The 24,438-nt window shown below is 38.6% G+C and overlaps 1 protein-coding gene across 3 annotated transcripts in view; it reads right to left on the bottom strand.

The window, feature by feature from the left end:
* The window catches only part of GATAD2B (GATA zinc finger domain containing 2B), a 66,495-nt gene that overhangs the window by 5,764 nt on the left and 36,293 nt on the right, over positions 1–24,438 (bottom strand). For 2 of the 3 annotated variants that reach the window (XM_080915713.1, XM_080915714.1), the window contains exons 2-10: positions 15,700–16,035; positions 9,213–9,342; positions 8,569–8,700; positions 7,515–7,646; positions 6,426–6,596; positions 5,591–5,906; positions 2,634–2,836; positions 1,383–1,493; positions 1,123–1,240 (exon numbers count right to left, since the gene is read on the bottom strand). In XM_080915713.1, coding sequence (XP_080771839.1) covers positions 1,123–1,240; positions 1,383–1,493; positions 2,634–2,836; positions 5,591–5,906; positions 6,426–6,596; positions 7,515–7,646; positions 8,569–8,700; positions 9,213–9,342; positions 15,700–16,034 — 1,648 coding nt within the window. In that variant the 5' untranslated portion in view covers position 16,035. The remainder of the gene's footprint in view (positions 1–1,122; positions 1,241–1,382; positions 1,494–2,633; positions 2,837–5,590; positions 5,907–6,425; positions 6,597–7,514; positions 7,647–8,568; positions 8,701–9,212; positions 9,343–15,699; positions 16,036–24,438) is intronic. The other variant, XM_080915715.1, reaches the window with a different exon arrangement.

Here is a 24,438-nt window from a genome sequence, read left to right as displayed (position 1 = left end):
AATCAATGATCTACTCTGATTTTGGGACCAATGAGTGTGGAGAAGAACTCTAGATCATTCATGCTGAACAGTTGACCCAGCTGTTCAAGAATGCATATGGCTCAATGAAAGTGCATCAGAATTAAATTTATACCAGTAAAGACCATTTTGCCAAAGTCTTAGTGCAGTCATGACTTAGTAAAGATTCATTTGCTGAATAACAAAAATAGTTATGGCCTAAGAAAACAGAAATCAAAGCAACAACAGGGTCTAAAGGGGTTGCTAAAAATTTGTGCATTGGTGCTAGAGATAGCTTAGTAGTTGGTAGTGACACTTTTAATCCTAGCACTGAGGCAGAGGCAGGAGGATCTCTGAGTTCGAGGCCAACCTGATCTACAGAGCGAGTCCTAGGATAGTTACAGGTACACAGAGAAATCCTGTGTTCCCCCCCAACCTCCCCAAAATCTAAACAACAAAACAAAAAACCCCCGAACAAATAAAGGAGCACTGGCTGTTCTTCCAGAAGATTGAGGCTTTTAACTCCTAGCACACACAATGGTTCACAACTTTAACTCCAGTTCTAGGGATCGGACACCCTTATCCTGGCCTTTGCAGGCACCAGACACGCAAGTGGCACACAGAGTACATGTAGGTGGACACTCATACATAACGAAAAAAAAGAAAAAAAGATTTGTATACTATGACTAGAGAGAGCGCGCAGTCAGCAAAGTGCTTGCCACACAAACAGAACCTGAGCTTGATCCCTAGCAACCACATAAAGCAAGTCAGATTTGGTAGTGCATGCTTATAATCCTAATGAAGGGATGCAGATCTCTGGAGCTTGTTGGTGAGCTTACCTATTTTATAAGCTAGAGGAAAACAGGAGACCCGATCTCAGAAAACAGTACCCGAGGAATGACACTCAAGATTGAGTTCTAGCCTCTCCATACATGTACCCATACACACATGCACCCCCCGTGCACAAAAAGAACTGTACATACACTAAAGCTGGGTGGTACATGCTAGGGAGTGGCAAAAGTAGGACAGCCTTGGTTACACAGCAAGCTCAGACCCAGCCTGAGCTATACGAGATCAAAGAAAAGTCATCCTTGTGCGGTAAGTTCTGAAACTAACCCCTCTTACCTGGCATACCAAGGAGGCCACCTGGCACAGACAACTGGGGTGCCTGTGCGAAGTTTGAAAGCATGGAGCGGGCAGACGTGGGTATGCCACGCTGGAGGCTACTCTGGGGCTGTGGAGCCTGCAATAAGGGAACAGGACAGTTGATGAAACCTTGCCATCGCAGATGTTCAAAAGACACAAAGGAGTAAAAAGAGAACACAAGCATTTCCTGCAGAAGCGTAGCCCCTAAGAAAAAGCAAGATTGTGGGAAATGTCCTCACCTGCCGAAGTGTATGGTGTCTCATGATGGTGTCCTGTTTACTGACACTGGATACAGCTGGAGCTGTAGTTGGGGAGAGTGCTGCCTGCTGCTGTAATCGCTGTTCAATTTCCTGTGGGGAGTTATTAGATGAGATTGAACAAGACAACACCTACTTTTCCAACTAGAAAACCAAGGGTCTTGTTTCTGTAATGATGCCAGCTAGTTATAACAACACATAAAAGGTGAAAAGTTTGGTGGAATGAATGGCAACACAGAGCTGTCCAGGTACAAGACTTATAGATTAAAAGCATTCCCTTCTCTCTAGAAAGCTGGCTTTCATGAGGACAACTGAAGGACGATGGATGGTAATATAATTAAAACTAATGAATCATTGAGGTACTAGCTATTTCTTTAATTTTTTAAGAAGAAATTAATTTATGCATTCATGTTTGCGTGTAACTACCATACAGTGCTGGAGATCAAAAACCAGAGCCTCAAATATGGGAAGTGAGTGCTCTACCATAAATTGGGATCTTATTTTTGATTTCTGTTTATCTATTTTCCACAAGGCTCATGATGCTACTACCTACTTAAAGGACTCTGATGGTTAGTGGAGTGGGAAATGAACCATCTTAACATGTCTTTTCCCTTTGAAGACCCTATCCCAAGTGTTCACACACTTCTATTACCACTGATCTTCACTGGGCTACTGTATCATCTATTCTCTTGTTTGCTATTCAACTACAGACTGCATAATTGAAAGTGTGCAGCAAAGTCCTTTCGGCAAACCATTTGTCTGACCAAAGTGGAGCATAGAGGACCTGGATGTTGCGGCACACTCCAGTAATACCGACTATCAGGAGGCAGAGATGGGAGAATCAAAAGTTCCAGGCCATTTAGAGCTAATGGTAAGACTTTCTTCAGAGCTATGGGAAAAAACTATATTCCAAGCCTTCTTTCTGTCCTTTAATCTCATAATACATGGTATCATATATTATCAGCCAATCGAAAACAACCAAATGTATAAACAGAACACAGTAATAAGAAGAATTATATTCTCTTGTTTTTTAAGACTGGGTAACCACTACCTAGTTTAGGCTAACTTCCATCTCAAAGAGATCAGCTTACTTCTGCCTCCGTTCTTTCTCTTTCTTTCTTTCTTTTCTTTTTTTCTTTTTCTTTTTAAAGGAACCCAGGTTTCCAGGCTCCAAACCCTTTGGGAAAACCAAGCCTGTTCAGATGACTGCAGGTAGGAGTCAAGAGTTCTCACCTGTTCCTGCTGTAGGGCTTTAACGAAAGCGTTTTTCAGCCGGTTAGTGTGTTCAGCTTTTAGAGCCTTTTTCTGGTTGGAAGTCATACACTGCTCACAGAGGATCTTACCATTCTTTTCTTGCTTCCAGTGAGGGGTGAAATCTGTGCGGCACTGGGCACATACAAAGGGTTCGACCCTCAGAAGTGAGGCACAGTTTTTGCCTAGATGCCAAGTAAAACAACAGTCAGTGGTCACATCTCCCACCTCTTCTGTTCATTGTTGTCCTTCCCACAAGCTCATTCTGTTAACTTAGACAGCTGAGTATGGGCAAGCCTCAGACACCCAAGATCCACCTTTGAAAGCCATGTAAAGGTGGAAGCAAAGAAGTGACTTCACAAAGCTGTCCTCTGACTTTGTAATGGCAACAACATGCCACATTTTTGGCAACCTCCCATTCTCTTCTCCCTACCAACAAAATCAACAAATTTAAAACAAGAAGCGATACAAAACTAAACCAAACAAACCAAAACAATTCAAGGGGCTAGACTAGTTCAGTAGCTAGCACTTTATTGCCCTTACAGAGGACTGGAGTTTGGCTCTGTGTATCCATACAGTGTCTCACAAGACACCATAACTGCAGTTCAAAGACTTTGATGCACTTTTCTGAAAGATTATCTGAGAGCACCAGGAAACTGTGGTAGATGTACATACATGAAGGTAAAACCACTCATATAAATTAAGTAAGTGAATCTAAAGTTTATGAATGTATTGTTCTGTTTTGAGATACAGTCTTACTATGCAGATTAGGCTGTCCTAGAATTCAGTACATAGAGCCTCAAACTCTAATTTTTTTTTCCTTCCTTTGCCTCCCTACTGCTAAGATTAAAGGGCTGCACAATCTTGAATGGCCTTAAAAACCTCTTTTCAATATAATCTAACACTTTGGCTTGATAATCAGAGTAGTTGGGAGACTAGGGAAGGAGGACCCTGAGCTTCAGGTAACACTGGGCTACGGAGTTAAGGATGAGCCCTACCCGGTTACATGGTGTGACAAAAATTTCACAATAATAAATTTAGAATCAAATGGATCCATTTAAACAATGCTTTCTGTTGGTCTTGTTTTGTTTTTTTCAGACAGGTTTTCTCTGTGTATTCCTGGCTACTCTGGAACTCATTCTGTAGACTAGGCTTCAGAGACCCACCTGCTTCTGCCTCCCAAGTGCTGACATGCACCACCACATTTAACCCCCTCCTTTTGTTTTAATATTTAAATTGTAAAATTCGTATTTCATGTGCATTGGTATTTTGCCTGCATGTATGTGTGTCTGTGTGAGGATGTCAGAGCCTCTGAAACTGGTTTTACAGACAGTTGTGAGCTGGCATGTGGATCCTCTGGAAGAACAGCCAGGGTTCTGAGCCATCTCTCCAGCCTCCCTTTCTGTGTTTTTTTTTTTTTTTTTTTTTTAAGATTTATTTTATTTCATATATGAGCACACTGTTGCTCTCTTCAGACACACTAGAAGAGGGTATCAGATCCCATTACAGATGGTTGTGAGCCACCATGTGGTTGCTGGGATTTGAACTTGGGACCTCTGGAAGAACAGTCAGTGCTCTTAATCACTGAGCCATCTCTCCAGCCTCCCTTTCTGTTTCTTAACATTACTTTATATTACACTTTCCCTTTACACACACACATTTACAGTTCTCTGTTATCAGTTTGAATAGTTTTCCCAAGACAAGGTTTTACATTGTAGCTCAGGCTGGCCAAGAACTCACTATATAGCTCAGGTTAGCCTCTAGATCATAACACTTTTGCCTAAGTATTCCAAGTGCTGGGATTATGGGCATAAGCTACCTACCTGGCTGAAATTAAGGCACCCTATGCTCTGCTTACAGATAAATGTTTATTAGTTAGTTCCTCTAGGGAGACTGTTCTTTTTCCAATACTGTTTGGAAATTTAAGCTTAATAATGACTGTTAGGATCACTGAATGGTGTCAGAATCTGTTTCAGTACTAGGTTACGACATTCATGCAATGATGCTTAAGTTATTTATATCAGTATATATAGTGTTTCCACTATAAACATTAAAAGGGAAGAGACTGAATATAATAACTCAGCACCAAGTCATAAACCAGAAATTCTATTTATCTATAGAATAAGCATTATAGTGTGTGCCTTTCATAGCAGCACTTTGTGGAGACCAAGCACTTTGTGGAGACAGATTTGTGGGTTCAAGGCCAGTTTGGTCTATATATAGTGAGTTCTAGACTAGCCAGAATGATATGGAGACCCCTGTCTCAACAAAATAAAAGGGAATTAAATAAGATATAGTTATCATTCCATTTCCTGCGTGTGGATGTGATTTGACCAGTTGCTTCAAGCTCCTAATGCCTCTGACTCACTGCTGAGGTGAATTACACCCCCAAAATGTGAGTCAGAACAAACTCTCATTAAAAAGGGGGGGGGCGCACAATATATTGAAAAACAAAACAAATTATCTTCCCTTCCATCTCTTCACTTTTTTTTTCCTTTTGGATAGGATTTTATATATTCCAGAATGATCTAAAAATGAATTATGGATCTTATCTGAAGATACCCTTGAACTTGGGATCTTCTTACCTCTACCTTCCAGATAAACAAGTAGTCTACTAAATGAACTACATCTTCAGACTCTACTCTTTCTTTTTAAGATTTTTCTTACTTTTATGTGTATGAGTAGCTTTGAAAATTTCAAGACAGGGGCTCAGTCTGTACTCTACGTTGGCTTTTTACTTTACTATGTAGCCCAGGTTGGCCTTGAATTTGGAGCAAATGTCTCCTATGACTACAAAGTGGTGGGCTTATAAGCAATGAGCTATCAGGCCTGGATTAAGAGCAGTTATTTAATACTATACAGTTCCCTGTAATACTTGTTCTCTGCCAAGAGGCTTGGCAACCCCGTGCTTAAGAGACTTAACTAGAAGGAAGTGTTACCTTGGCTGTCAATGACACTCTGTACAACTTCTTCCAAGCCTACCATGTAGATAAACTCGCTATTGGCTGCACTAGGCAGGAAATGAAGCAAGGGAGCAGGAGGTTTTGGAGGTGGTATCTCCAGGAGTGTCTTTTCCAGCTGTTTTCGAAGAGCCAATTTGGCTGCAGCCTGTGAGTTGGCAGCATCACTCATGGCACTGGGGCTAGGAAGTGGTGAGGACACTCTGTTCACAGTCCCTGGCTGAATATGGGAGGCAAGGTTCATATAGATGGCAGAAGATGTTGTGCGCTGACAGGGAACGGAAGAACTTGACTGCTGGAAGAGAACAGGGACAGGCTGATAAATAGAAGATCAACTTCAGTTTTTAAGAGAGGTCACTACTCGATCCTAGTCTGGATTTTTAGCTTCTTCAAAATAGGAAATATTTAACTAACCATTAAAAGATAATCCTGGTACATGAGAAAAAAGGATGTTGGCACCCATGAGCTAAAGCTGTTTGAAAAAGGAAAGATCAAGGATGCTTTTAGGCACGTACTTCCCATCTTCTTTTTTTGTCAAACGTACATTGAGAATTTCATGTGAGTACTAAATTTCCATCACTTTTACCCTAAGATTAAGATATACCTCTCTTTAAGGTAGATTTTAGCTTTGCTGTAGAATATACTATTTTTTCTACCACCATTTTTATATAATCCCTCAACGTGGATTCTAGGGAATGCTCTCTTTTCAAATCACTCTTGTCCTAGCTTCTCTATATAAAAAAACTTAAAACCTGTAGCTCTTTGAATAAGAAAAGCAAATAAAGGACTTTTCTACACCAGTGCTTGCTCTTACTGGTTGGTAACTGATGGCAGGATTCATGTTAGGTGTTGTGGTGCGTACAATGCCAGGCTTCGGAGGCCCCCGCTGGCCCTGAAGTTGGGCTGGATTTGGTGCAATAACACGTTGAGACATCAACATGTGTGGAAGGGTGGTGTTGGTTGCTGAACGGATGACACTGTGACCCTAAAGGGAAAGAACAGAAAAAGAACTCACAGATGGCATAATACTCCATAAAATGCAAAGAACACTGCTTAAAAAAGTCCCAACCAGAACAATGAAGACACACACTTGATAATTTCATCTAATAATCAATGAGAGAAATCTACTGTCACTTTAGTCAAAACATTTTTTAGATTAACTTATTTTCATTTCATATGGATGAATATCTTACCTGGATGTATGTGTGTGCACCACATGTGTGCACTGTCTGCTGAAGTCAAAAGAGGATGTCAGCTTTCCTGCAACTACTGTTATAAATGGTTTAGAGCTACCATGAGGGTAATAGAAATAAAATCAAGGTCCTCTGCAAGAGCAGCGAGTGCTCTTACCCTCTGATACATCTTTCCAGGTCCTCAAACATTACTCTAAATGATGATTAGTGGCTAGAAAGTTCTTTAAAAAAAAATTTCACTTAAAAAAATGTGTATTGGTGTTTTGCCTACATGTATAGTTTATGCATTATATGCATAACTCATGCCTTCAGAGGCCAAAAGGGCATTAGATCTCTTGAGACTGGAGTTACATAAAGAAGTGAGAATCTTGAGGGTGCTAATAATTAAATCCAGGTCTAATAGAAGAGCAACGGTGCTCTTAGCCACTAAGCCATCTCTCCAGCTCTGACTTAAAAAAAAAAAAAAAAAAAGATTTATTTTATTGTTTGTATGCATAAATACATGTAAATTCTATACCTGAAGAGTGTTGATTTTTTTTTTTTTTTTTGAGACAGGGTCTCTATAGAGCCCTGGCTATCCTGGAATTTACTATGTAGATCAAGCTGCTAGCCTTATACTGAGATTCTTCTACAATCTTTACAAAAATCCTGAAATAAAGACAAGAGTGACAGAGTTTTCTAATAGTTAGATCCCACTATAGGTCACATACCTGTAATGTTCTCAAATTTTGAGGTTCAATCCCTTGAGCCCCAGGCCGGGAGGGAAGTTTAGATAAGCCTTGTTGCCCCACATGTGCAGGAGATGGCTGAACGATAGATGCTGCGTTCTGTACAACTGGAGTCTGGGGGGGGGCAGAAAATGAGACTGTGAGCTGGACTGTGGTGGTGCACGCCTTTAGCCCCAGCACTCGGGAGGCAGAGGCAGCAGGGTCTCTGAGTTTGAGGCACGTCTGGTCTACAGAGTGAGTTCCAAGACAGTCAGGGTTATACAGAGAACTGTCTCAAAAAAAAAAAAAAAAAAAAAACGAAATAAAAACACTAAACTGAAACCAAAATCCCTAGAGGTCAAATTCAGCTAAGTTCTAGGCTTTTAAATTTTCCTTGTGAGTGTAAATGAATGCAAGTTCCCAACAAGGAAAAAACATGAGAAAAATGAAATTAAGCCTTTTTGGAAAAAAAATTTTTTTTCTGAGTCTTCCAAGTGCTAGGATTAAAGGTATGTGTCACTATGCCAGGCCTTGTCTGTCTGTCTTTCAGACAGGGCCTAAAATGGCCAGTTTAATTCCTTTATAAAGAAGTATTTTTTTGTATATGATTGTTTTGCCTTCCTTTTTTGCCTGTGTACCATGTATGTGCCTGGTGGTTGCAAAGGACCAGAAGGCGGCATCAAATTCCTTGGAATTATACTAACTGCTGGTTGTGAGCTTCCATGTGGTGCTGGGAATCAAAGGCGGCCTCTGTGTAAGAGCAGCAAGTGGGCTCAACTGCTGAGCCACCTCTCCAGCCCACTCAAGTTAAAACTCTTGACTCTAACTCTACCTGGCACCACAGATACACACTATGACAAAACTAAGGTTTTTCTTGATTAATGCCAAAGGATAAAAAACAAAAAACAGAACTACGGCTTTTTAAGCTCTCTCCTTGTAGAGACTTAAAACAAAACAAAACAAACAAGCAAACAAAACAACCCACAGAGCTAGAGCAAAGCTGACTAACTATGGTAGTACCATCTGAAACTAGACTTTTTCTCCCTTCTAGAAATACCTTTTGGACCACATTCTCTTTCTGTAGCTGACTCTGTCTCAGTTTCTTTAACAGCACCAGACGAGCTTCTTCCAATCGTAGTTCATCTCTCAGTTGCTTGATAAGCTGCTGCCGTTCCTCAATGCCTTTCCCCTAAAGAAACATGGGGATTGTAGGTCAGCAATAGCAGGAGGTAACCAGAATCCCTTCCTGCAAGAAATGATCTTTATTTCTCTTCTGAAACCTTCTATAAGAAGCAGAAGTAAAGACATGACTGTCTCTTTAAGATCATGCTTGATGTAGATATATAAAAACAAGTAAAAATTCTCCTATATTCTGGAAAATGTAAGGGAGTCATTATTCCTAAGGACTTACTTTATGTGACTTAAAGTTCTATTTCATTTTCGAAGGATGAGTTATATTGAATGTGACTGTCTATACACACGCTTTAGCAAACTTATCTTTTTTGTTTGGTTGAACAGCTACTTTTCAAAGGACACACTGTGAAGAATCAGCATAAAGAATTTATCAAATAAGATAGCTATTTATATCCCAAAACCCAAATCAAAACAAAAATACAAAACCAAACCAAGAAATTAAGAAAATGGAAGGAACATGAAACAAAAAGAAGTGAAAAAAGAGAAATTTCTTTTTTTTTTTTTTACCTTAAACATCTCTAGGTTGGCTGCTTTGAGTCTCTCTTCCATCCGGGAGCTGGATCGGGGACTGGAAGCCTCATTATCAGACAAAACAATTATATCTGGGGAAGGAGTTAGCCTTCCTCGGTCTGGCTCACTGGACGAGAAAGGAGAAATTATAGTATTTCCAAAAGTGACAGTTCCTTAAAAATTAAGAAAATATCTTCACTACAATGAACAAAGAAATCCAAGGGAACTTAAGTCTGCCTTGATCCAGCAAGACAAAGACAATGCCCTAGAATAAAGATAACAAGATGTGAATAATGGAAAAACTTCACCAAAATAACTTAAAAACAAAACAAAACAAAAAACGTTTGTATGTATATAGCATTCTGCTTGCAAGTATCCCTGCAGGCCAGAAGAGGGCACCAGATTTTATTATAGATGGTTATGAGCCACCATCTGGTTGCTGAGAATTGAACTCAAAGCAGTCAGCGCTCTTAACCTCTGAGCCATCTCTCCAGCCCAGCAAAATATTTTTCTAATCTAAAATTGTCAGGCTATGCAGGGACAAAAATCCAAAGTGATAAAAAGCTTTAAGAATTAGGGGTGAAAGGGTGGGGCAGCTAGAGAGTTGGTTCTTCCACAGGTCTTGAGTTTGGTTCTCAGGACTTATGACTGCTTACAATTGTCTGTAACTCTAGTTCCATGAGACCTAATGTCTTCTTTTGGCCTTCATGGGAAGCAGGCATGCTTATCACCATAAGACATATATATAGGCAAAATACTCATACCCATAATATAGTAATTTTTTTTTAAATTGGGGGTGGGAAGAAGGTGGAGCTAATGAAATGACTGAATAAGAACACTACCCTTTTAGGGGACTCAGGTTCAATTCCTAACACTAACATGGTGGCTCACAATAGTCTATAATTTCAGTCCCAGAGTATCTGACATTCTCTTCTGGTCACCACTGTATGTATATGATACACAGATATCCATGCAAGCTAAACACACACACATAAAAATAAGAAAAAAAGGAAGGGGGATAGGGAGTTTGGTTTGTTGGCTAACACCTTTAATCCCAGCACTTAATGTCAGTCTAGTCTTCAAAGGAAGTTCAAGCGCAGCCTTAAAAATTAAATTAAAAACTGAGATAAGTGCTCTAATACCATATTTTAATTTATAATTCTTTTTCCTATAGCACAACATTGAGCTGTCATTAATTATTAGTTATTTAGAGGCTTCAAGAGAGGGCAAAGCCAGTAGAATGTAGTAATCTACTTGAGTACTATTGATAAAAAGGAAGCCGCTTACTCTAACACAAATAACATGTGCTTAGTTAAGTAACATTGTATTCTGCCCAGAGTGATTCACAGAAAGGCTGTGTGTGGACAATAGCTTGAGAAAACTGATAGTACCAATTAGAAAGTATGCCAGCTTCCTGGAAAAGGATTCAGCCAAAGACACACTATCAGATTATCTACTATCTTTGTTGAAGAGAAACTATCCAGGAACCCCCCTCCTTTAATTTATTTATTATATGTATGTGAGTACATTGTTACTCTCTTCAGACTCACTAGAAGAGGGTATTGGATCTCATTACAGATGGTTGTGAACTACCATATGATTGCTGGGAATTAAAACTCAGGACCTCTGTAAGAACAGTTAGTGCTCTTAACTGTGAGCCATCTCTCCAGCTCCCACCAGGAACTATTTTGACATCTAAAATCCTTCACTTAGACTTTTCTTTTTCCTCACACTGGCTTTTTTACTTCCAAACTTATTCATTTGCTAATCCTTGTTTTTTTATTTCTACAGTCCAAATATAAAAGATCCTGAGAAATATAATTTCTTAGATTATCAAACAACAAATTTATCTCCCACCTCGCCTTATTTTTAATTTTTTAAAGATTTATTTATCTGTTTCATGTATGTGAGTACACTGTCACTGTCTCCAGACACCAGAAGAGGGCATCAGATCCACATTACAGATGGTTGAGCTACCGTGTGGTTACTGAGAATTGAACTCAGGACCTCTGGAAGAGGAGTCAGTGCTCTTTCTTAACTGCTGAGCCATCTCTCCAGCCCCCAGCCTCGCCTGATTTTTAAATGTTTGTGAGACAGGGTCTCATGCAATTGGTTAACCTTGAAATCCTGATTTCCCTGCCTCTACTTCCCAAGCACTATGAACTCAAGAATGCAGCACCATGCCTGGCTAACTGCTGGGGATAGAGCTCAAGGCTTCACAGATACCTAGGCATGCTTTCGATTACTGAGCTATAGCTACAGCTTTTAGAGATGGGATAGTTGAGAGTTTATCAGTCTAGGTTAGATCGTTGTGTTAACTGTAGGTTAAAGATGGAACTTAAAACCCGAAAGCTCACTTGAACAACATACCTATCCACTATTTTCTCTTTTTTTATCTCAGGTCCTTTTGGGACACAAAAATATTTGTACATGTTTGTGTGTACTATTGGGAAACAACCTAGGACTCCATGCATGCTAGACAAGTAGTCTACCACTAATGAACATTTCTAGCCTCAAGAAGCTGTTTTTTATGCTTTTAACTTGGTGTCTGTATATGCAGGTATAGATGTGCCAGGTACAGTTGTGATAGTCAAAGGACAAGTTTATGGAGTCAGTTCTCTTCTGACATGTGAGTTCCAGGAATTAAGCTTAGGTTACCAACCTTAAAGGCAAGTGACTTTACTCACTGGGCCATCTTGCTGGTCCCTGTGGCCCAGGCTAACCTTGAACTCACAGCAAGCACAATCATCATTCCTAGTTTCACCTAAAAAGTCTTTAAACAAGGTAGCTCTAAGTGAGATAAGCCTTTATTTTCTCAACAGGGCAAATCTGAGTTACTAATATGTTTAGCTGAAAAACAGAAAAAGAAGAGAGGGAGTAAAGAGAATGACTACTTTGTGGACTAGTAAATGTGTCTGGATTACACTGTAGCCACAAATCAGACAGCAAGCAGAGAATATAGAGTTATAGAAAAAAAATGCCACTAGAGGGAGAAAGAGCTTTTTGTTCTCTAGACAAAATAAAGTGCCTAAATTGCAATATGTTCATGTTTTTTAACTTGTCACCTCTATGTTCCTTCATCCTCTCAAACTAAGACGATCCTAGTCGAGCAATTCTGAGGTCTGGAAATGCTCTCATAAATTCATCCATATTTATTACACCACCAATCAGTGGCTTTATAAAATTCTGGTCCTTGCTAGGTAAACATCTTCTGTAAAAAGCTTTTTTCTAAGGTAAACCATTCTTCCCTGAATCTTTATTGCTGAGATGGCTTACCAAGATGGGCAGAGATGAACATTTTGGAACTATGTAACATTATCAGTAACTTACACTAACAAATAACAATAAATAATACTTTTTGCTTAGATACAATCAGATACAGATTATTAGACAACATAGATAAGGCAAAGCCCAAGTCTCAATTTTGATTTGTTTGCTTTGTTTTTTGAGACAGGGTTTCTCTGTGTAGTCCTGGCTGTCCTAGACTTACTCTGTAGACCAGGCTGGCCTCAAACTCAGAGACCTGCCTACCTCTGCCTCCCAGGCACTGAACTAAAGACATGCCACTATGCCTGGAATCCAACATTTTTTATAGCACTATTTGAAGCTTGTAAGTATAAAACTTTTACCTGTTAGGAGATTATTAAAAACTGAACACCAATTGTACCCTAATATCTGGCATATTCCCAGAAGCTATAAAACTTCCAACTCTTTTCTTGTTTGTTTTTGTAGCCCTGGCTGTCCTTCTATGTACCACCACGGCCTGGGTTGAAGCTCCTAATCCTCTACCATTCATAAGCAGTAGTTATACTTGTTTCACTTTACTTAATATTTCATAAACAACACATATGTTAATTCAGAGATAGAAGAAGTTACCCCATTAGTTGTACTGAAGCAACAAAGACAGGAGGTCTCATGTTATAAATTTCATCTTCATCTTCCTATTTTTCTTTTCATTCTTCTGTTTTCTTTTAAAGATTTATTTTATTCTGTGTGCATAAGTGTTACCTACATACATATATGTTCACCACATACATGCCTGGTGCTCTCAGAGGTCAGAAGGAGTTGAACTCCTGAAATTGGAGGTACAGATGGTTGTGAGTTTCAAATGGTATATGAGTGCTAGGAACTCAACCCAGGTCCTCTAAGGGCAACAAGAACTCTTAACCAATGAGCCACCTTTCCAGTAGCCTTGTTTTATTCATATTAAAGAGATCATGCCTCTCCTTAGTTCATTCTTACAGAACACCTTATGGGGAAGCAGAAAGAGATGCCATCATACTCAATGCCCACAAAGTGTAATGTATTTTATTTTGTAAGTTCATTATCCACAAATAAAATGAAATGAAATGGTTGGGTTTTCAGGGCTATAAGATCTTTCGGGAGGGCAGTATTTGGAACTGATTCTAGCATATTACACAGGTTAAGTATTTTGAGCTACATGATCAATCCTATATTCTGATTTGAATACATCATTGCCATCTTGTCAAAGTGGTGTAATGTGTTTATTAAGAATGTGCTTAAAGAGCTTAGTTTGGGCATGAAAAATCTATCTAGTATTTTATTCACTTGGATTATGGAGCTACTCACATGCTGCCAATCATCCATATCATCCCTCCTGAAGAATGTAAGGTTGATCTACTTCTGTAACATTTCTCCAACTCTACAGGTAGCTTCCAAACAAGTCTCCTTCAGGATCACTATGGAGTTTATCTGAAGTTTCTACAAGGGTTTTAAAATACTATCACCAAAAGTAATTACTTAGGGTTTTTTGTTTGTTTGGTGGGATTTTGTTGTTGTCATTTTGGGTTTGTTTTTTTTTTTTTTTTTTGGTTGCTGTTTTTTTAAAGAGTTTTGGAACAAAACTATCAAAATAAATAAAGAAACACATGTAAGGCATTAACTATTCCTTCTTTCTTTCTCATCTATTAGTCTAGTTTGTTAAAGATCCTACTTTGGCTATTAATCCGGGATAAAAGTCAGAAAGGTCAAATAAAATGAATACTGAGCAATTCTTACTTTTATCAACTATTTTTAAATATTAATACACTTAGTGTTCTTAAAACTAGGGGTGTCTATATTCTGATTCAACTACCAGGCAGATGTAAGCCCCTGTTAGTTCTAGGTTTCTTTCTTCAATTTACATTGACAAGACATCAGAGAAGGGGCCTGTGAAAATGTGTGTGTCTGTGTGTTTTGGGGTGGGGATAGACAGACAGGATAGATTTGGAATGAGCACGTGTGTACAAAGGAATCTATATATAGGAAGTAAAGAAAGTGGTACAGATAGAGTAAGAATTGTAAGGACCACATGTATATGTTTCTCTTGACAAAAGAAAAGCCAGGTCTATGAAATAGAATCCAAGATTTATAACAAATAGATCCTAAATCCCTGAGAATAATTTGAAGGAAAGACTTGTTCTGTTTTTTTTTTTTTTTGAGACAGGGTTTCTGTGTAGGCCTGGCTGTCCTGAAACTCTCTCTGTAGACCAGGCTAGCCTTGAACTCAGAGATACACTCGCCTTTGCCTCCTGAATGTTGGGATTAAAGGCATCCGCTACCACCACCTGGCTGATGCCAATTTCTTTGCTTTAATCCTATAGCCATCTTAGGAGGCGGGGGGAAAAAAAAAACCAAAGAAATATTAATTGGGTTAGACTCTAATGTCACCTTATTCCAGAAATGGCCTTTTGTTTTTTAGAAAAAAGAAGTCTGCACAGGTGCCAACAGAGGCTAGGAGAAGGTGCTGGATCCCTTAGAACTAATTATAGACAGCTGTGAACCACTTGATGTTGGAAACTGGGATTTATAGTCCAATCCTCATAACTGGGCAGCAAACACTATTATTTTGTTCCCTCTCTAGCCCCTAGGAATATCATTTTATCCCAGGTAAGAAAAGTAACTTTTTTTTTTTTTTAAAGAAGAAGGGTGGGCCTGGTGGCAAACACCTCTATTTTGGTGTGTTTTTTTTTTTTTTAAAGATATATTTATTTTATATATATATGTACACTCTGTCTTCACACATACCAGAAAAGGGTATCAGATCCCATTACAGATGGTTGTGAGCCACCATGTGGTTTCTGGGATTTGAACTCAGGACCTCTGGAAGAGCAGTCAGTGCTCTTAACCACTGAGCCATCTTTCTAGCCCAAACAATGACTTTCTTTATGAGCTTCATTTGGAAATAAGAGAAACTCATGGTCAACTCAAGCCAGAGGACACATCTTCTTTCAAGAAGCATTAGAACATCATCATATGGTAGCTTATATATGTTATTCCAGCACTGATATACTGAGGCAGGAAGACTGCCACAAGAAGTTCAAGACCAGCATGGCTGTAGTGTGAGACCATGTTGCAAAACAACAAAATACAAGAAAGGTAGCTTTAGGATGAAAGGTACCCTTCTCTCACTGAGATTCATCCCATTCTTACAAGTTCATTTTAAGAAGGCCCTATCCCTGGAGGCAGCTAAACTGCACCATACCTCCGTCTAGCACTCATATCCACAGGCTCATCATTGATGTTTTCTTTGCCTGGCCTTCCAGCAGTCCTGTTGTCTCCATGAGGCCTGAGATTTCCATTAAGTTTCTCTTCATAACTCTTGACACCACTGCCATCTTGTTTGGTAGGTAATTCATGTGGCACCTCAAGATTTGCCAAATCTTTCCTTTTGAGCAATGCCAACATTTTCAGCCGTTCCATGGCCTCATGCCCCTCCATTTTCAGTCGTTTTGCCAGGACATCATCTCGCTCATCTGCTGGGTCCAAACTCCTCTTCAAAAGATTCAGGCGAAGAGCATCTTCTGTCATTCTATCCATCCTATGAAATGAGAGATCAGAATAAAGTTCCTTATGTGGGAGTGTGAAATGAAATGCTGAGATAAAGAAAAAAAAATTTATGTAACATGCATTTAAGAGAGTGAACTCCCAATGCTATTACTGTCCTACAACATTCTATATTATTTCTCCAGTCAACCTCAGCAATAAAATCGAACTTCAAATACACCATAGTCTCCAAGGCTTTTAATTATAAAAGGTACCCAAAATCAAACACTATACTTATGGTTCTTTAAAAACAATCAACAACAACAAAAACATTAATGCTGGGAATGATAGAGCTTGCCTATAATTCTAGAACTTTGGTGTCTGAGTCAGAACATCTAGAATTTAAAGACAGCCTGAGCTATAATGCCAGATCCTGTATATAATTAAACAAACAGTCTCCTATAGAAAACTGGGGTTCAACTCCCAGAATCCACATGGTAGCTTACAAACATCCATAAAACTCCAGTTCCAGGGAATCCAGAGTCCTTTCGGGTCTCTGTAGGTATCAAGCACACATTCAGTATGTATATTCAGTGTGTGTGTGTATGTGTACACATCTATGTATATATACACATACATATATATCTATGTAGATATAGACAGACAGACAGACAGACAGACACACACACACACACACACACACACTGAATGTGTGCCTGATGGCTACATGGATATACAAAACAAAAACCCTAAAACAACAACAGCAAATAGAACCATTAAGAAGCACTGGTTGTTCTTCCAGAGGTCCTGAGTTCAATTCTCAGCAACCACATGGGGGCTCACAACCATCTGTAATAGGATATGACGCCCTCTTCTGGTGTGTCCAAAGACAGCTACAGTGTACACATATAAATAAAATAAATACATTGATCTTTTAAAAAAATTTTTTTATTTGAGTATCTGGGTTTGTATGTGTGGTGTATATATGACTTTCAGGAGTCACCATGGGGAACCTTGTTTCAGGCAGGGTCTCCTGTATTTTACAATCTGCTGCAGTCATATGGGCTTATGGACATTTCTCCTGTCTCTTCCTCCCATTGTTCTCCTTAGGAGCTTTCAGATTACAGATGTACACCCCTATATCTGACATTTTTATATGGATTACAGGGGTCAAACCCAGGTAGTTAGGTTTAGCCAACAAGCTGTCTCTAGTCCTTCCTTTGCATTTGTTTGACACCATTATTTTCCTTTGTCACTTTAATTTGTTAACATGACAAGCTTTCTTGCTTGCTTTCTGATTCATTTCCTATAATTTAACCCTTAAATTGAGGTTGTAGCCTGGCCCCTTTCTAACTACATATTCTTTTTCAGTAGTTTGATTCATCCTATGTATTACTTTAATTGCTTTCTATGCCTGTTCAACCTAGTGTTGGCCTAAGCTGTGAGTCTTTTGCAAATGTGCCACATATGCAGCTGTTTTTTTTTTCTTTTTTTTTTTTTTAAATATCCTCACCTTGATTTCATGGAGCAGAGGATTCTGGTGAGTTTCAGGGACTTCCTTATGCTGTTCTGAGTTGTTTGCCTCCAGTCATAAGCTTCCTTGGAGATAATAGTAGGGGATATATAGGAAAAGGCAATGTTTTACTTTGTATTTGCTTTTGTTTTAATCTATATTTGTATAGATTTGAGGGTGGATAACAAGTCTCATCTATTTGATGTTACTTGTATGTATATTTTCAAGGCTGACCATTTGGTATTAGATAACCAATTGATATGTTCTTCCCTGGGAAAGACTATTTATTAATCCAGCTCTTAGCATTCTTAGCTGCAAATAGTTGTATAAGTTTGAGACATCCTGGACCTAGTCCATGGTAGCATGTCTATTGTTTTCCTTGTTCAACTCTTGTTTAAGACAGTCATGTTGGTGAGACTTTCTGAGTGTAGCTTCTTATATTTCTAAGAGACAAGTCTTATAGCAAAATTCCTTGTTCTTCTGGCTCTTAATTTTTTTTTTTTTGGTCTCAATCCCTGAGCCTTGGGTGTGGGAGTTGTAGATAGGCTCTGCAACTCTGCATTTCGATAGGATGCAGTGTTTTGAAATAAATGTTGTCTATTGTAAAGACAAGTTTCCTCAATGCCAGATGAGGACCACACTTATCTGTGAGTAGAAGGACAATATTTAAAATGTAGTTGTGGGTTATGATGGTTTAGTAAAGTGATTTAATCCCAGCACTGGGGAAGACAGAGGCAGGCAGATCTCTAAGTTCAAGGTCCTCCTGGGGACTATGTGGAGAGGCTGTCTCAAAAAATAAAATAATATATTATATTTATTATTTGTTGTGAAGTTGCATATAGCATTTCTTTGGCGGTCAGAGGACAACTTTCAGGAACTGATTTTTCCTTCTACCATGGAGCTCTAGGCCTCAGGTCATCAGACTTGGCAGCAAGCACCTTTCCCACTGAGCCATCTTGACTCTATTTGCTGTTTTGTTTTAGTTTATATTTTTAAATATTAATTTACATATATAAGCTCAGAAGAACTGATTAGTATGTCATTGCCTTTTGACCTTCATACAACATGTGCATTCTTTCACACATGAACACAAACACACATGTACACACACATACAAAACCCCAAAATTAAGACAATTATTTGATTTAAAAGTTATCTGATATAAAGCAGTATTCCACATGCTCAAAGGAGAAACAAAAAAAAGTACAGATTCACATCAATAACTTATCTAATTAGAGATAAAAATAAATTGACTATAAAGACAGACATATCCTTAACAAAATAAAATAAAGTTGAGAAATACACTCTTTATAATATTTGTGGTCAAATAACTGATTTCCAATAGAAGAACAAAGATGTTTGAATCAGAAAGAATAGCTTTTTTAAAGGATTCTGAAATAACTGGCTGTCTATTCACATGTAAAACAATGAAGAGGAAGCGCCCTCACACCATATATAAAAATCATGCAAAACTAGGAAACCTAAATGTAAAAGTTAAAAATGTACACCTCTTTATTTTATTTATTGATTGATTGGTTTTCCAAGATAGGGTTTCTCTATATATCCCTGGCTGTCCTGGTATTCTCTTTGTAGACTAGGCTGTCTTGAAACTCAGAGATTCACCTGTCTCTGACTCACTAGGACTGGGATTAAAGGTGTCTTACATCACTGCCCAGAAAAAAAAATGTAAAATTCTTAGAATAAATACAGTATAAATCTTTGCCACAAGAATTAAAAAGTATTTCTTAGATATACACCAAAAAAAAAAAAAAAAACCATAGAGAAAAAGATAAACTGGATTTAAATAAAATTAGTATTTTATGCACTTTCTAGGACAGTGCCTAGAAATTTAGAGTTCAGATGTTGCTATAAAGTCCAAAACACCCCAAGCTGAATGAGGCACTGAACAAAATGGTATATGCTAGCACTACAGAGCTGAAATTAGGAAAAAGGATCAGCGTGATCTACAAACTGAAACAATATCTAAAACCCACGGTCTAGAGCTTGGAAAGATTAGTGGTCAAGGACACTTGTTCCTACGGAGAAAACAGGTTTGGTTCTCAGCACCACAAGGCAACTTACAACCACAGCTAATAGTTCCAGTTTCAGCTGATCTGGTGGCACCTTTTGGCCTCTGTGGGCACCAGAAACACAGCTGAATATATGCATATATGTACACACACACACACACACACACACACATGCACACACACACACACATACATATACGCAGATAAAACACTCATACATATTAAATAACAAATAAAATAAAAGCCAAGTCTGGGTAGCAGAGCGCTTGCATAGTATTCACAAGACCAGTTTTAAACTTAAGTACCAAAAAGAATAAATGAATCAGTGAAAGAATGAATGTATGAATGAATGAATGAATGATAGAAACCGTCAATTCCACAAAAATTGTTCTGTATTCAGGGTGGTGCATGTGTGCAAATGTCACTTTCACAACAACTAGGATGGCTATAATATAGAAGATAATAACATTGGGGAACATATAGAAAAAGTAAGACTCAAATATTGCTGCTGGCAACTCACTAAATTAAACAGAGGTACTATATAACCCAGTAATTCTAGTGGTAGCTTTATGTCCAACAGAACTAAAAACAATGACTTCACACAAAAATTGCAGATAAACCAAAAACTTATCACTGTGGTACACAAATTAAATAGAATAATGTTAAGACAAATGGGGAGGGGGAACTAAAACAAATTTTATAAAACAGAGAAACTACCAAATAATGGTGGAACACACCTTTAATCTCAGTTCTTGGGAGACAAAGGCAGGCGGATCTGGGTTCCAGGTCAGCCTGGTCTACAGAGCAAGTTCCAGCCTAGCCAGAACTACACATAAAAACTATGTCTTGAAAAACAGAAAACAACAGATTATAATAAAATGAAAATACAAAGAAACCCTAAAAACATTGTAAATGGTAGAGACAGTTATAAGACTGTTTTGATTTCTGTGATTTCAGTTATTTTCAGCTAGCTGTAGCCTCAAAATATTAAATGGAAAAAATCTAGAAAAAAAGCCATGTATCAAGTTCAATGATATAGTACAATCGCTTTCTAACAGAGACCCACTGTGTATATCTGTCTGAACTGTAACTGATGTCTACCAAGCTAACCTCACTGTCAGAAATTTGCTTGTCTTTGCCTCCCTGGTGCTGAGATTAAAATGTGCACCACCACACCAGACCCCAAGTTACATGATCTTCTAAATAGTGTGAACATTCTTCCTTAATAACTGACTACCACTGTGGTGGTTTGAATAGGAATGGCCCCCATGGACTCAAGTATTTAAATGCTTGGCCCACAAGGAATGGCTTGACTGCAGTAGATGTGGTCTTGTTGGAGGAAATGTGTTACTGTGGTAGCAGGTTTTGAAGACTCAAGCTAAACCATCCAGTGTGGCAATACAGTTTCTTTTTTTGACCTCATGATCAAGAGATAGAACTCTCAGCTCCTCCAGCACCACATCTGCCTATGTGCCTCCTTGTCCCACCATGGTAATAATAGCCTAAACCTCTGAAAGCAAGCCGGCCCCAATGAAATGTTTTCCTTTTTAATAGTTGCAGAGGTCATGGTGTCTCTTCACAGTAATAAAACCCTAACTAACTAAGATAACCACGAGGGCTGGAGAGTTGGCTCAGTGGTTAAGAGCACTGACTGTTCTTCCAGAGTCCTGAGTTCAAATCCCTGTTAACCACATTGTGACTTACAACCATGTGCAATGAGATCTGATGCCCTCTTCTGGTGTGTCTGAAGACAGTTACAGTGAATGTACTCATATAAATATAATAATAAATCACAGTGTACATGTTCAAGTGACTTAACAATGGTGCAAAGCACAGGAATAGTAACGCATAGGCCAGTGATGTTGGCACTATGCCCTGCAGGACATAAAAGAAACTACAGAATACAAGGGTTCAGAACTATCCTCTGGAGACTTTAGAACATATCCTTTGGGTGTTTACTACACGTGAAAAGTATATGAGGACCTAACTTTGGATTTCCAGCACTCTTGTAAAAAAGCCGAGTGCAGCAGCATATGCTTATATCTCAGTGCAGGGGAGACAGAAACATCACAAAGAGAAGGTGGAGGACAGAGAGAGACATCAACTTCTGGCCTGCACATACACACATGGGAACATGTACACATACAAAAACATTTTTTAAAAGATTTTTTAAAAATATATGGCTGTGAGCCACCATGTGGTTGCTGGGATTTGAACTCAGGACCTCTGGTAGAGCAGTCAGTGCTCTTAACCCCTGAGCCATCTCTCCAGCCCCCTTTTTTAAAGATTTATTTATTTGTTTTATGTTTGTGAGCACACTGTTACTCTCTTCAGACACACCAGAAGAGGGCATCTGATCCCACTACAGATGGCTGTGAGCCACCATGTGGTTGCTGGGATTTGAACTCAGGACCTCTGGTAGAGCAGTCAGTGCTCTTAACCCCTGAGCCATCTCTCCAGCCCGCAAAAAATTTTGAAAAGGCAAATTTGTTAACAAAGATCAGTAGCTGCCACAGAACTACTGCTAATGAATAGAGGGCTTCTGTTCAGTGTGATGACATGTCCTGTACTAAAGGAAATACAAAACTGTGACCATACTAAAACAAATGAACTATAAACTTATTTTTATGTATTCAGTTTAAACTTTTACTTATTTATTTAATGTATATGAGCACTCTATCTACATGTACACATGACATGCCAGAAGAGAGCATCAGATCATATTGTTGTGAGCCACCATGTGGTTGCTGGAAATTGAAGTCAGGACCTCTGGAAAAGCATCTAGTGCGCTCTCAGAAAATCTAGGTTCAATTTTCAGCAACCACATGGCAGGTTACAGCACCTATAACTACAGTTATATGGGAATTACATATGTATGTGGTAGGAAACACATACATACAGGCAAAACATGCAAATACATAAAAGTTTTAAAAATAATAGTTTAAATATTTAATCACTTTTTGATTACATGTGTATTATATGGGATATGCAGTTGTGACTGCAGGTGTCTAAGGAAGCAAAAGGCAGTATGACTCAGCTGTGAACGCCTAACTTGAGTTTAATCTCTGGAACCCACGTAAAGGTAGAAGGAGAAAACCAAAGACTGAAAGTTCTGCATTCTCACCATCGCAGGAGTATCTACATTCATACATTATGTCTACCCATCACTATTAAAAAGGGGAGAGGGTGGTAAAAAGGAAGCTCAGCAGTTAAAAGTGCATCTGTAACTCCAGTCCCAAGGTATCCAATGCCCTTTTCTGGCTTCCTCAGGCAATGCATATATATGGTAGACATCCACACAGACACTAATACACACAGAGAAAATTTAAATAACAATTAAATAACAATAAAAGACATCAGCATTAACTTCTGAACTCCATATATACAGCATGTACGCTTAACCAGTAAGGCACCTCTCCAGACCTATTTTTATTACTATCAATGTTGATAATGAATATCACTTCATAGAAATAAATATACAACACAAAATGTTAAAGGTATTTCATAAACGGCTAGAAATTTTGTCCTAATCACAAGTGAAATTCACTTACTTTTAAAAGAATATTTCTTTGTTTTATATCTATGTGAGTACCTGCATATATATTTCCATATGTATACATGTGTATGTATATACACACACATACACTGAATATATACCTTGTGCTCATGTCCAGAAGAGGGTGACAGACCCCTGAAACTAAAGTTATAGGTGCCGTGTGGGTGCTGGCAACAGGACCTGGGTCCTCTGCAAGAGCATGTGCTCTTAACAGAATTATCTCTCCAGACTCCATTTAATAATCTTTAATTAAATTCAAGTCAGCAAACCAAACAGCAAGTGTAAAACACTAGAGAAATACTAGGTTAGTCATGGTAACTGATACCTTTAATCCCAAAACTCAGAAGGCAGATGGATCTCTATTTTAGGTCAAACTTACACAACAAATTCCAGGCCAGCCAGAGCTACATAATAAGACCCTATTTCAATTAAAGAAATACATACATACATATATATGTAAACATATATGTGTGTGTGTAAAGTTCTAAGCAGGGTTTAGTAGCCTCTGTTTGTAATCTCAAACTCTAGAGGTAAGGTTAAAAGAATAAGGAATTCAATACCAGCTCTAACTATAGACAAAGTTCAAAGCCAGCATTACCTAAGGAAGTCCATGACTCAAATCAATCAATAAAAATAAATAAAATATGGCAACACAGAGATATACCAGTTTGAAGATGCAGGTGGATCTCTGTGAATTTGAGGCCTGCCTGAATTTCAAAATAGCCAGAGTTATTTTATGGTGAGATCTGTCTCAGAAAAATAAAGAAAAGGAAAAGAAAAATATAAAAAAAGAAAGTGAAGATACTCTAACTTGAAGCTTGTATGATAAGAAATAATGGTAAGAAAATATTAAAAGCAGTATTTGTAATGGGGGGAAGTATGTACAGAAAAACACTGCAGTTCAAACACACATTGGCCTGTACTCACTGGTCTTCCCTGGCATGACAACTAAGCAGTTTAAAGAGCACATGTTGCTCAGAACTAAGGCTGCAGTGGAGGTGTGGAGTGCATCACAAGCAATGCTACCAAATACACCTCAAGATTATTGTGAGTTTAACTTTAGATGTTCACATGTTCAGAACCTTTTTTTGCTGTCATATTCACTCACTCAGTCACTCACTCAGTCACTCAGTCACTCACTCAGTCACTCACTCAGTCACTCACTCAGTCACTCAGTCACTCACTCAGTCACTCACTCAGTCACTCACTCAGTCACTCAGTCACTCACTCAGTCACTCACTCAGTCACTCACTCAGTCACTCAGTCGCTCACTCAGTCGCTCACTCAGTCGCTCACTCAGTCGCTCACTCAGTCGCTCACTCAGTCGCTCACTCAGTCACTCAGTCACTCACTCAGTCA

The sequence above is a fragment of the Micromys minutus genome, assembly GCF_963924665.1.
Source record: "Micromys minutus genome assembly, chromosome: 4".
NCBI classification, from domain to species: Eukaryota; Metazoa; Chordata; class Mammalia; order Rodentia; family Muridae; genus Micromys; species Micromys minutus.
Note: the sequence above shows the minus strand (reverse complement) of the source record. Positions and strands in the feature narration are given on the sequence as shown.